Source organism: Macadamia integrifolia, unplaced genomic scaffold (assembly GCF_013358625.1).
Source record: "Macadamia integrifolia cultivar HAES 741 unplaced genomic scaffold, SCU_Mint_v3 scaffold_138A, whole genome shotgun sequence".
Taxonomy (NCBI): Eukaryota; Viridiplantae; Streptophyta; class Magnoliopsida; order Proteales; family Proteaceae; genus Macadamia; species Macadamia integrifolia.
The window spans coordinates 68,385-80,208 of NW_024870622.1; the positions used below are offsets into that span (position 1 = coordinate 68,385).

The window sequence follows — 11,824 nt, forward strand, 5'->3', positions numbered from 1 at the left end:
TATAATGACTTTGGAGTAATTTTGAATTGATTTTATCTTAAATTCTGTTCTCTGAATTATTTGTGTACATTTATGCTTCATTTGTTTGTGTTGTCTCTGATTGTGTAAGAAACACATTAAAGCATACACTTCTGTACATATATTCTTCTCTAATGTGGAAAACATGATAGGAATGAGTGAAACCCACCAAAGTGGTACATTCAGTTCAATTGTGTGTTTCCCAAGGTAAAGGTGACATTTGCCCAAAGGTGATGTCATCCAAGTTTATCGACAAAGTACTCAAGAGCCATATTTTCTAACATTGGTGTTATTGAGGTTTTTGACATGCTTGGTTAGTGGGAGTTTTATGATCTCATTTAACCAAAAATATCATGGTGATAAAAGCCAAAGTTTAAAGGCTGTGCTTGTTAAGATTTATTAGCAGTGCTTGGCCAAGGTAATTGACGATATTTTGTCAGAATTTGTGATGTATGGTGGTATTTAGCCTATGTCCAAAGAAGTGGTGGTTTACCACAGGCGGTTTGCCAAAGTTTGTGATTTATGGTGGTATTTAACCTAAATCCATGGAAGTGGCAGTTAGTCATAGGCGGTATGCCAAAGTAAGATATTAATTCAAGAAAATCGCAGTTTGCCAAGTGTTGATTAATATCAAAGTTTTCTACCTGTGAGGTTTTCAAGGTAGGCTGATCTTTAGATCAAGAAAGGACCTATAAGGAGATCTATAGTTCATGTGATCACAGGTATGATATCAACTCCTTATATATACGTTTCCAGGCGATTTGGATTGATAATTTTCTATTGTCTGTAACATTAGATAGTTATATGCCGTATATTGAGGTGTATTTTCTACTATTGTTCAACAGTAGAGATTATTGATTGGATCAAAGTTTGTTTGAGTGGTGTTCAGTCTTGGGATTATTTGGCCAGGAATCAATGGAAAGACATCAATCGGTATCAGTGTAGCCCAAGTGGGAGATTGTTAGGATTTTTATGTGGGCTTAACTGATACCGATTGATCCATTGGGCCCAAGCAATTATAGACCCACTCTGATTAGGAAACTCCTAGCTCTTTCCATTGTGAGAGTAGAATAGGGTTTTAGGGATTCTATTATAAATAGAATACTGACGGTCCCTGCAGCCATTACTTTACTTAATGCCTTATTGGTTTTGGGAGCACGGCTTTCTCACAAGAGCAAGTGCACAGAAAGAAAGGAAACCCTAGAGTAAGAGGCTGCAGAAGATCTCAGTAGAAGGACTCCACTTGCGTAGTTCATTGTCATCTTCATGGGAATAATGTTTAACCACATGGGACAGAGGTTCATGATCTATGTTCATGGGACACAGGTACTTCTTTATTCTCATTTATGGTTCATGTCATGGTTGTCCCATTGATTATTATAGATATGGTAAATCTATATGGTTATGTATTTTAAGATGGGATACTTTATTGTTCTTGGTTTAGGGACTACACCTATGATTAATCTTTTATGATTGGTTGATGATTCTTGTATTCTAAACACTATAGGGTTATTCATATGTTTAATATGGTAAAGAATCCCCAGATCATCAAATTCTCTTTGGAGGGTTGGAGAGGATCCAAATGCCTCTCTCTCTCTCTCTCTCTCTCTCTCTCTCACACAAACAAGTTTGCTTTATTGATTGAGAGAATCCTCCTCCATGATGGAGTGTCATTGCCACTAACCTTACTGGGAGTCAAATGATGGTTTGCCAATAAAGAAATAAGGTGGCAGAACCTTCATTGCTAGAGCTGATAAAAAGGTCTTTCTCTTTACTCCACTCATATTCACATATCAATAATCTACACACATGGACCATCCATATAAATTAATACATATAATCTCTCCCCTCCTCAGTCAACCCATCTAATAATCCCATATCATACATAACACTCATAAAAAAGTTAAAAGTTAAATTCCCCATTTAATAATAATAAATAATATATATCAACAACCACCATCACACTCAAAAGAAATCATAAATTAAAGCATTGTTTCTACCTTAATCCACCTTATTAAATTCATCATTAGCTGAATTTACTCTTCCCCGTGATTAGCCGTGCCGTTGCAGTTACTCATGTCTCAACCCAAAAAATAATAATTTCTTCAATTAAGACAAACTTTTAATCACCTGAAATTCAGAACCCACCCCTTCTTAATTAATCTCCAAAACTCTTCTTCTTCTTCTAAATTTATACGATCTTGGAAGAATTCAAATTCATAAATTGACTTACAAGGTGAGGAGAACCAAGACCATATCAACTCACATCAAACTGATATGGGATCGTAACACACACACACACATAGAAGAAGATACAATTTGATTCAAAGTGTTTTGGTTATAAATCTGATCTGAATCATATGTTTCCAGGTTACATAAAAGAGAAAAAGAAAGAATGGAATCTTACAAGTATTAAGAGAGCTTCTCTCACCTACAATCAATCTTCTAATTGCATAAAGAGATAGAGAGAGAGAGATGATTGTAATAACAACATAATTAATCAGTGCATGAGGAACCTGATCAATGGTGCAATGGGTTTGGACCAGTTGGGACTATACGCTTTTGAACACCATAACGTGGATCGATCTCGCTTTCCGCCGGCTCCGGTTGCACCACCACATATGGGTGGCGTCTCTTGAACGGAGAGAAATCAAATTTGGATGCCAACACTTTCCTGTTCTGTAGTGTATGTTGATAAAGAAATGGGTGGTGGTTTATGGTCTTAGATGACCTGGTATTATGCAATCCATGAAAGAGAAGGAGGAAGAGGAGAGAGAGCCACAAAATGATTCCCAATAGTTGTTGAGACCTCAAGGCCATGATGTAGGAAAAGGAGAAAGGGACGAGGAAGCATGGAGGAAAGAAATGAGGAAGGGAAGGAGAGTGTAAGTAAAGGTAAGAAATGGGAGGAAGGAAGATTTTAGTAGATGGAGGGTTTTGGAAGATTGACACTTGAATCTAAGTAGACCAACATAAGATATGCATTACAGGGTTGAAATGAGGTTGTGTTTGCTTCTTTGTGACTCCGTTTTTATGGGTAATTTAATGTGTACAATAGAGAGAGAGAGAGAGAGCTCGGGGGTGACCCAAGCTGGGTCCTGTGGATGCTGCGGAGGAGAGGGGAAGTGGTTCCCAATGAAACTTCCTTAGCGTTCAAGCAATACAAATGGGTCATTAAAATTGACAGTCAGACCTTCCTTTGAATTATGTATGTTTCATGAAGCTCATCATCAACCTTACCTTACCTTACCTTTCCTTCTCTCTCTCTCTCTCTCTCTCTCTCTAAGAGTCTTTAAGTATATAACTATATATATTAACCAGTTCAGGATGGGAAAAGAAACGGGTATTTCTTGCGGGAATGAATTCTGGCGGACGGCAAGGACCTTGTCGGGTATACCGTGAAGTCTGTGTACCATATTCACAAGGAACATTGACCCAATTTGGGTCAATTACATTAAATTATGTTTGGTCAATCAGATGTAACAAAAAGTTCTCGCCTAACTCGGCATAAATCTGATTAAATTGGTCCAAATCTGGCCGGGCTGTTTTGTCAATGTCACCACCATGCCCGTGCATTTCATACAATTTGGGGTGCAGTAAAGATTTCATTTATTTCATTCTTATTGGTTTATATGAATGTCAGGGACATGGGTAGGGCCCAAAATTATTTAAGTGTCCCAATAACAGTTCATCCAACTCTCTTTTCTTGCAAAATAATAGGATGTTTGTAATCAGATGGTTAAAATTCTTATTTTTTTTTGTTAGAAAAAATTATATTCATTAGATCAACTTAGGTGCCTAATGAATAATATATGGGTGATCCCAAAGGGGCAGTGCAGTTGGTGAGCAACGAACTTGATACGAGCCGTAAACTCAGACGTCCTAAGTTCGACTCCCACTAGGCACACCTTGGAATTAATCAGACCTAAGGCCTGGATATCCGTCGTTTAAAATAATAATAATAATAATAATAATAATAATAATAATAATAATAATAATACATGGGTGATAGAACTCTGTCCCATTGGCATAGGAAACACCAGCATGTGGGCTTAATGAGAGGGCATGCGGCATTATCTTCATTGTCCTGGTGCAGGTGCAACATTATCTTTTTGTGTGTGCCCTGTCTCTATATGCTTCTTACATCAGCAGGACAAGGTTCTTTTTCCCATAATATATATTGTTAGGGGAAAAGAACGCTATTTAGTTTTGCCCTTTATGACCAATGTTCAAACGCATGATGCCATGAAAAGATTGACCGTTCGCTGCTACCATAGCATTCTCTCTCCCAAAAATTATTCGAGCAAAAATAAGTTACAGATATTATCCTGTGACCATAAGGGTTTCCTATTATTAGCAGGTATGTTAGAACAAAAATAAATTTAATAATAAGATTCCTGAAAAGATTGATGCTTTATTATTCCTGAATCATGGAGAATTATCTACTAAATATATGCATCATCATCATTTTAATTACTAGGTATACGTATGTTCAAAGTTGAGGGTCAATTGCTCATCATGATTTATCTTTTTTTCTTTATTTAAGATTTAAAAATTATTACAATATTCAATTCTTAAAGCTAATAATTTTGGTTCTTAGAAGGTATAGATAGGATCAAAGGATGATGATTTAATTAGGGGCAGTCGTGGAATTTCTTATGGGTGTAGATGAGTGCGATCACTATAACAAACTCTTTTGATCAATGTTAAACTAGATGAAGGCATCATCCATCACTAATCAACTTCATACATTGTTTTCCTCATTCTTCAATTGAGGTGGAAAGGGTCAGTTTGGGAACTGATGATCACTTGCTTCCCTCTGTGGTTGTCTTCTTCCTGCGGCATACGTTTTTTTTTTTCATTCCTTTCTTTCCTCTTGATAAAGTAATGAGAAAAAGATTGTTACGCGGTAAGTATGCAATTTTCCTCTCATACGAATTTTTATATTTTTTTTTCAGCTTAAAAATGATAAAAAAATCCTTGGTCATGCCGCCTCTACTTCCTCAGACAGACACAGAGAGGGGAAAAATGATGCCCTCACCATTGTGAAATTCAAAGACATCCAATCATATTTTTTTCGGACATAAAAAAACCACTACTTGATTTTATGGAGAAAGCCAACTTCATCAACCAAGGGTAACATATATATAAAATCACGGACGATAAAGATGAAAAATGTTAAATTTGTCTCGAATTTTTGACTTCCAGAATGGCATGTTTTGACATTTTTTGGTGGCGACCCGAATGGGAATTGTTCTAGGATCCGTGATGGAAGCAGAGGGGTTGATCCGATCACCGTGGTATGGTTCGATCTGATGGATCGACCTGTAACTTTGAGGAGTATATAATTTACTATCGTCTTGTTGAGCAATTTATTGTAATTGGGGTTGAACTAGGGTTTCAGGATGAGTTTTCTCGTTGTTGTTTGGGTATAATCTTTCTTCTATATAGTGAAATTTTTTCTTCACCAAGAATGTAGCACACACATGATGTGTGAACCTCGTTAAATCTTTGTGTCTTATGTTGATCTGTCTTGATTTATTTTCGTATTTGTAGGTGTTTGTTATAACAAAAAAGAGGAAGAAGAAACAGTGGCAATAGAAATCCCTATTGAAAATGGAATAAATAAATAAATAAAAAACATAATCTCACAAACAGTCTCTCTATAAGCAGCAAAATACAAATTATAGGAACTTAAAGAAGAAGCAGCAGCAATAATTTTTCTATACATAGCTAAATTTTTTAGGAAAAATGATGTTTACAATATTAATATCATGTACTTTCACACTCACACCTTCCCCCCCTCGCCCCCCTCTCCCTCTCCTATATACGAACCATGCGATGCACCCTTCTTCGGCTTCCAATGACTTAGGGCCCGTTTGGTATCGTTTCTGTTCCAGAAACGCCGTTTCGTTTCAAAAACGAAAATTTCAGTTTCTGTGTCAAAACGCAGTTTTTAAACGAAAAAATGTTGTTTCAAAATTTCAGATCTTTATCGGGATTTTTTTTTTTTTTTTTTTTTTTTTTTTTAAAATGGAACGAAACTGGGAAGACAGACCAATCTCGTTTTTTCAGTTTTCTTTTTAATTTTTATTCCAAAAAAACAGAAACGGACCATAAGTGCACCAAATAGAAGATTCCGTTTTTACGTTCCAATAGAACGAAAAAACTCCAGAAACGTTTTTTTAGAACGATACCAAACGGGCCCTTAGTATGAAAGATTCCATTTCACATCGGCAGCATATCAATTTGCACATTCACGAATAACCAATCAAGGAAGTCATCCTAAGCTTTGTAGGGTGAAATCTTCCACCATAGCCAGCGAATCGGTCCACTAGAGCTCACTAGATGGTCAAAACCCCATCAGTAGGGTCTGAAAGCCAAATGAATTAGTCTCCCTAACCATATATTAACCTCCCATCAATCATATTACAATGGTAACCTACCATAAAACTGTGAATGGTTTTCAACTTTGAACCTTTAGACTAGGGATGAAACTAGGGGCTGCATATCAGTTCTCGTCGGCAGATTTCGTTTAAGCAGCCTGGCCTATAAATATGCCCTAAAAGTTTTGGGGCCATGACTTTTTACTTTAGGGAAAGACACAGATGCTAGTTCTTGCATTAATCCAACAAGTGATGGATTATTATTATATTTTTTTAATTTTATTTCATTAATAAAAATAGGACTTGAGCTTTCCTTCAGCCATAGTGAACGAGAATCTATTCATCGCAGTGGATTTAAATAGTACAAAAAAAGGGGTCAATAGGGGCGGACATAAGGGCTTTTTTTCACCTACCTCTAGAAAGAAAGAATTAGGGGCGGTTTTATTAACTCGCTCCTAAAAGTATGCATTAGGGGTGGTATTGTTTATTGGTCTCTAAAGAGATTATAATGGGGGTGGTATTATGAATTGGCCTCTAAAAATGGTACAATAGGGGCGGTTTACTTTGTTCACCGATAAAGGATATTCAATAAGGACAGTATTTCTGTGTCCAACATAATAGATAGTATTTTTTCAATAAAATATAAGGTATCACAAACCCTATAGCGGCTTTAATTAGTTTTTCTGCACCTAAATGTCAGTCAATAGGGAAAATACTTCGCCACAATATTTGCCTCTTTTTTTTCCGCCTAAATTAAGGGTTTTCATATGGAGGGAGGATATTTTGAGGAACATAATCCCTCTAGGGGTTTGTGAACCCTAGGATGGAGTTGTGAACATTCTAAACTGGTGGAGGAAAACTTTCTTCAGAAAAATAAGGAAAATTATAGTCACATCCCATGAAGTTTCCCTCAATATTTTGACCAACCCCTCTTGTTTTGACAATTACATTAACCTCCCCTATTAAGTACCAAATTCTTTTTAAAGACCAAAACATGATGCTAATATAGTGAACTATCTATTATACCCTTTCAACCCGAAGCAACATTCTCTTACCATCTTCTTCCCCAACTGAAGAACCTTTACCAGCTTTTCGAACTTTCGACCTGCAACTTGACCTCCGCTGTGTTCTTTCACTTCGATGACTATCATTATCATTCCAACGAAAACCAACAACGACCAAAGAACCATGAATCCTTGACTATCTAGCCATCTTCTTTGATTCTTGTGGTCTTGCCTGATAGATTTCATATCATCAACCGTTTGGATGTACTCATGTACATGGTGCATTTGGGAAGAGGAATCACATGTAAGCCCATTGATTAGTAGATGGTGTTAATGGGGTGTTTACATGAAAGATTAACATCTTCAGGTTTGGATTAATTGAATGTTGTCTCACCATATGCACAACATGTAAGTCCATTGACAGATAAATTGTGTTGATGGAGTGATGATGTGGAACACCTTTGGATCGGGTTCAGATCCTCACTAGTGCTATTAGAGGCCCAGCATGCATTTCATTGTTGGGAGGACTTGAGGGTACAAGATTGTATGTTAGGGTATGTGTCTGGCTCTTTCCAACCATCACATGTGCATTGAGCCTCCAATGGCATGGGAGATGATTACGGTGCCACCTTGGACCACCCTTGATCACCTTGCATCTAGGTCCAAGATCATGTCTGCCCATAACCAAATTAAAATGGTTCCACTAGTACTTCCCACCCCATGACTTCCCATTAGCAGTTCTTGTATGGAACAATTGTGATAGTTAATGATATTAGTTGTGCGATAGAACAAAGAAGTTGAATTAATTCTTTTTAAACCTTGAGCCAAGTTGTAATTTTTTTACCAATGTCAGTTTTTCTTGTAATAGTACTGAAGGTTTGTCATACAAGGGGGGATATATAGTCAACCTACCTTCACCGGAGGTTATAGGTTCCATAGATTCCTCAAATGGACAGAAGGATGTGCAATTACTCAGGTGATCGACGAATTACAGGTCCTTAATTACATTTCTCAGATCCTACTAGAAATGCTCCATTGGAGATTCTTCCTACCGTTGAAGACATTAAATTCATTTGCTCTTCCCCAATTAGTTGCTTATTTGACTATGTTCCAAGGGCAGCTAATGGTATAGCTGATTCCCTTGCCAACAAAAACATGTCCTCCGGTGTAGGACAGTGTGACCTAATTCCACTCCTTGGCTTTTATAACTTTGTAATGATGAAGCCTCGATTTGTAACTAGAACCCTATTCAATAAATTCCTCATTCACAAGAAAAAAAAAGTCTGGGGTTTCATTCAGTTCCTCGACAGTAATATAAGTTAGTTGGGGTTGAGTTATTTGTGTTTTAAAGCAATCGGTAAAATAATCATTTATGTTTCATATTTAACACTGTTAAAAAAATAGGGGCTAAGTGTAATTGTCAGAACAAATGGGGCTGATCTTAATATTAAGGTAATTTCAGGGGGTGAGACTAATTTTTTAACATGTATAGAAGTACTTTCAGAAGGTGGTCCATCGCAAGCCTGGCCTAAGAGACGCTACAATTGACATGGGTTTTTTCTTACTCCAGGCCCATCTGTAGCCCGAATTATAAAACTGTAGGCTGGCCTGGATCTACCTAGGCCTTACCAAAGCTCCTACCATTTGCATGCCTAATTATGACCAGTGTGATGCTAATGTGATCACTTTTGAGAGAGTGGTGACAAGAATTGCAAGGAAGGGGTGGGGAGGAGAAAGAATTTGAAGTGGTAGAGTATCTCTCCTTTGTCTCTCTTGTGTTAACCCCTATGAATGATGGTTCTCCATAGGGGTGTCAATGGCCATGTTGGGCTGGGGTTTTTAAAACCCAAGCTCAAGCCTACGGCTTTTTAATTCAACCCAAGCCCTAGGGTGGGCTGGGATAATTTAGCCCAACTCAGCGCAGCCCAGTACTATTATTTACTTTGTTGCTTGATCTTGATACATTGCAGAAGCCAAAGACTAAAGATTTCTTATATATGTAGATTGCGGAGGCCAAGGATTAAGATTTTTTTATATATGTAGATTGTGATTCGAAAGATATTTTTATAGACCTTTTTCTATAAGCATCCATTTTTAATTATTAACATATTTATATTATTATTTACTTAATAATTAATATACATGATTGGGTTAGATTATGTTGGGTTGAGACCGCAACCCAGGCCCAGCCCCAGCCCAACTCCGTCTTGGGCTTGAAATTCTCAACCTTAGCTTACTCTATGGGCTGAAATCTCAGCTCATGCCCTATTTGGGCTCAAGTCGGGTTGGGGGTTGATCGGACTTTTTTGACAGCCTTAGTTATCCAAATGTTTGCAAAATTTGAGAGTTATGCACCAGTCAAGTCTTATATACTTCTCAACCAAAGGTATAATCTGTTGAGGGAGTTAGACTCCTTATCCACATAATCAACTAATGGTCTGACATGGCAATTAGAACCACATTAGCCAACATCTCTCTCTCTCTCTCTCTCTCTCTCTCTCTCTCTCTCTCTCTCTCTCTCTCTCTCTCTCTCTCCAATAGATAAGCATTCAGTCAACTAAGGAAAGGGATTTGAAATTGAAGAATTAAATCACAATCTTTGTTGATAATGTAAATAAATTTGAAATTGATTTTACCAGCACAATTTCTCTATAGTAATATAATCTGTTTTGATACAAGTATGTGTCTATTTGGGTAATTTCACAAGTTGGTGATAATAAGATATGATTTTTTTTGGGGGGGGGGGGGTAGATTGAGATATGATGTTTTAACACAGTTACTAATACAATTTGGAGATAATAATATTTTTTTCTATTTGTTTTGGATTGCATAAATCTTAAATTTGTATCATTTGGACAGCATGATGGAAAATTTGTTAGGGAACTTGAAAAGTATGAAGGAATGGATGAGGGCCTGTATTATGTGGACATTGATCAATAGAAAAATCATGTATTTCTTATTGCATTTTGATTATAGTCGAACTAAAAAAACATATTCATGTCCTGTTAGCGCATTTGGTTTAATTATGCAGAAAATATTTGTTTATGGCGACATTGAACGGATTGACGTGGAAGTAGCTATGTAGACTGATTTAGGAGAACCCTCAAGTGGAAAAAGTAACGGTGTTAACGAGAACATGCCATTGTAAGCACTGGATCAATAGCCATTGAAATTTTTGAGGGTGTTGAGAGGGGGACTGGATTAAAGGACAAAATTGGTTTACCAAAATCCCAGAGTGGTTCTAAAGCGAGGATTTAGTTCTCGAACACTGGATCGATATCGAGCTTGTCAATAAGGATTTAGTTATTGATATTAATATTGGTCTAAGTCAATATCAATACGATACTGATCCAAGAATCAGTTGTATCAATATAAATCGATCAATATTGTCCTATTTTTAATTAAAAAGTATATATGATTTTATTCCTTATATCATTATGATATCGGATATTTGATTCTCGATCGACTAAGTATCAAGATTGGTCTCAGTCAATATCAATACGATTAATCCGATTTCAATACCTAAAATCATAATATCATGACTATCAATCCAGATAAATAAGGATGGGCCTTGGATCGATCAGGGATCAGAAAAAGTATAGGCCTGGATCGGCCAACAATAAGACCTTCCTAAATTTCACTGGAGGCGGGAGTTAGAGTTCCTCTTTCCCACCGCGTGTTTCCCATTTCCAAGTGATCCGGAATTTCGGATCGATAACCGATCTCACGACTGATACCAATCCCCGTCGGGTAAGATATCGACCGATAATGATCCGATACCGATGCTTTGGAACCATATGTTCTATAATCTAGAGCACTTATGTTAACGGGCCAATGGCGGTGACGAGCAATTAGGGCGGGCGGGGCATCGGTTTAACCCGCCCCATATACAGTCCTAAACTGAGTCGAATCAACCCAGACTTCCGGAGGATAATCCAAACCCCTTTTTATTCAGCCAAAGCTAATCCAAACCCCTTTTTATTCGGCCAACGCTGTGGACGCGTTTGTCTTCTTTACAACGCAAAACAATTTTCTTCGCTTGCAGAATTCGGAGATCGGAACCTCCAAAGCAGATTCTTCTTCGAAGATCAGAAAATGGTAAGATCTCTCTCCTTTTTTTTGCAATTTCACGAATTAGTTTCTTTCGTATACCTTTATTATCTGGCACCATTAGCTGTTCTACCTGTAGAAATTTTGATTTTGTTGTATCTCAATTGACAGATTCTTAATTCTTAGTTTTTTGTATATTTTCCAGATTCTTGCAGAAATATTCTCAGTTTATTGGAATGTTTTGATCATCTTTGTTTGCAGATGAAGATATCTTGATTCTTAGATTTTTTTTTTTTTATTTGAGCAAATTAGGGTTTCATCAATGGTATGGATGATTTGAAGGAAATTAATTTACTCTCCTAGCCC

At 37.0% G+C, this 11,824-nt stretch overlaps 3 protein-coding genes across 4 annotated transcripts in view; 2 read left to right on the top strand and 1 right to left on the bottom strand.

Annotated features, from left to right (window-relative positions):
- Positions 1-11,824, top strand: part of LOC122070887 (PRA1 family protein H) — a 93,830-nt gene that overhangs the window by 47,832 nt on the left and 34,174 nt on the right. The gene's annotated exons all lie outside the window — the stretch shown is intronic.
- LOC122070890 (CLAVATA3/ESR (CLE)-related protein 12-like) lies at positions 2,337-3,119 on the bottom strand. The gene has a single exon (XM_042635120.1). It carries the CDS (start codon positions 2,836-2,838, stop codon positions 2,539-2,541), a length of 300 nt encoding a protein of 99 aa, XP_042491054.1. The 5' UTR covers positions 2,839-3,119; the 3' UTR covers positions 2,337-2,538.
- Positions 11,317-11,824, top strand: part of LOC122070886 (coiled-coil domain-containing protein 130) — a 3,428-nt gene continuing 2,920 nt past the window's right edge. Inside the window, exon 1 of the mRNA XM_042635116.1 lies at positions 11,317-11,506. Within this exon, the coding sequence (XP_042491050.1) occupies positions 11,504-11,506 (3 nt within the window). The 5' untranslated portion in view covers positions 11,317-11,503. The remainder of the gene's footprint in view (positions 11,507-11,824) is intronic.

Excerpts from the sequence above, each read along its gene's own strand:
- LOC122070890 (XM_042635120.1), bottom strand. The coding sequence starts at position 2,838 with ATGGCCTTGAGGTCTCAACAACTATTGGGAATCATTTTGTGGCTCTCT.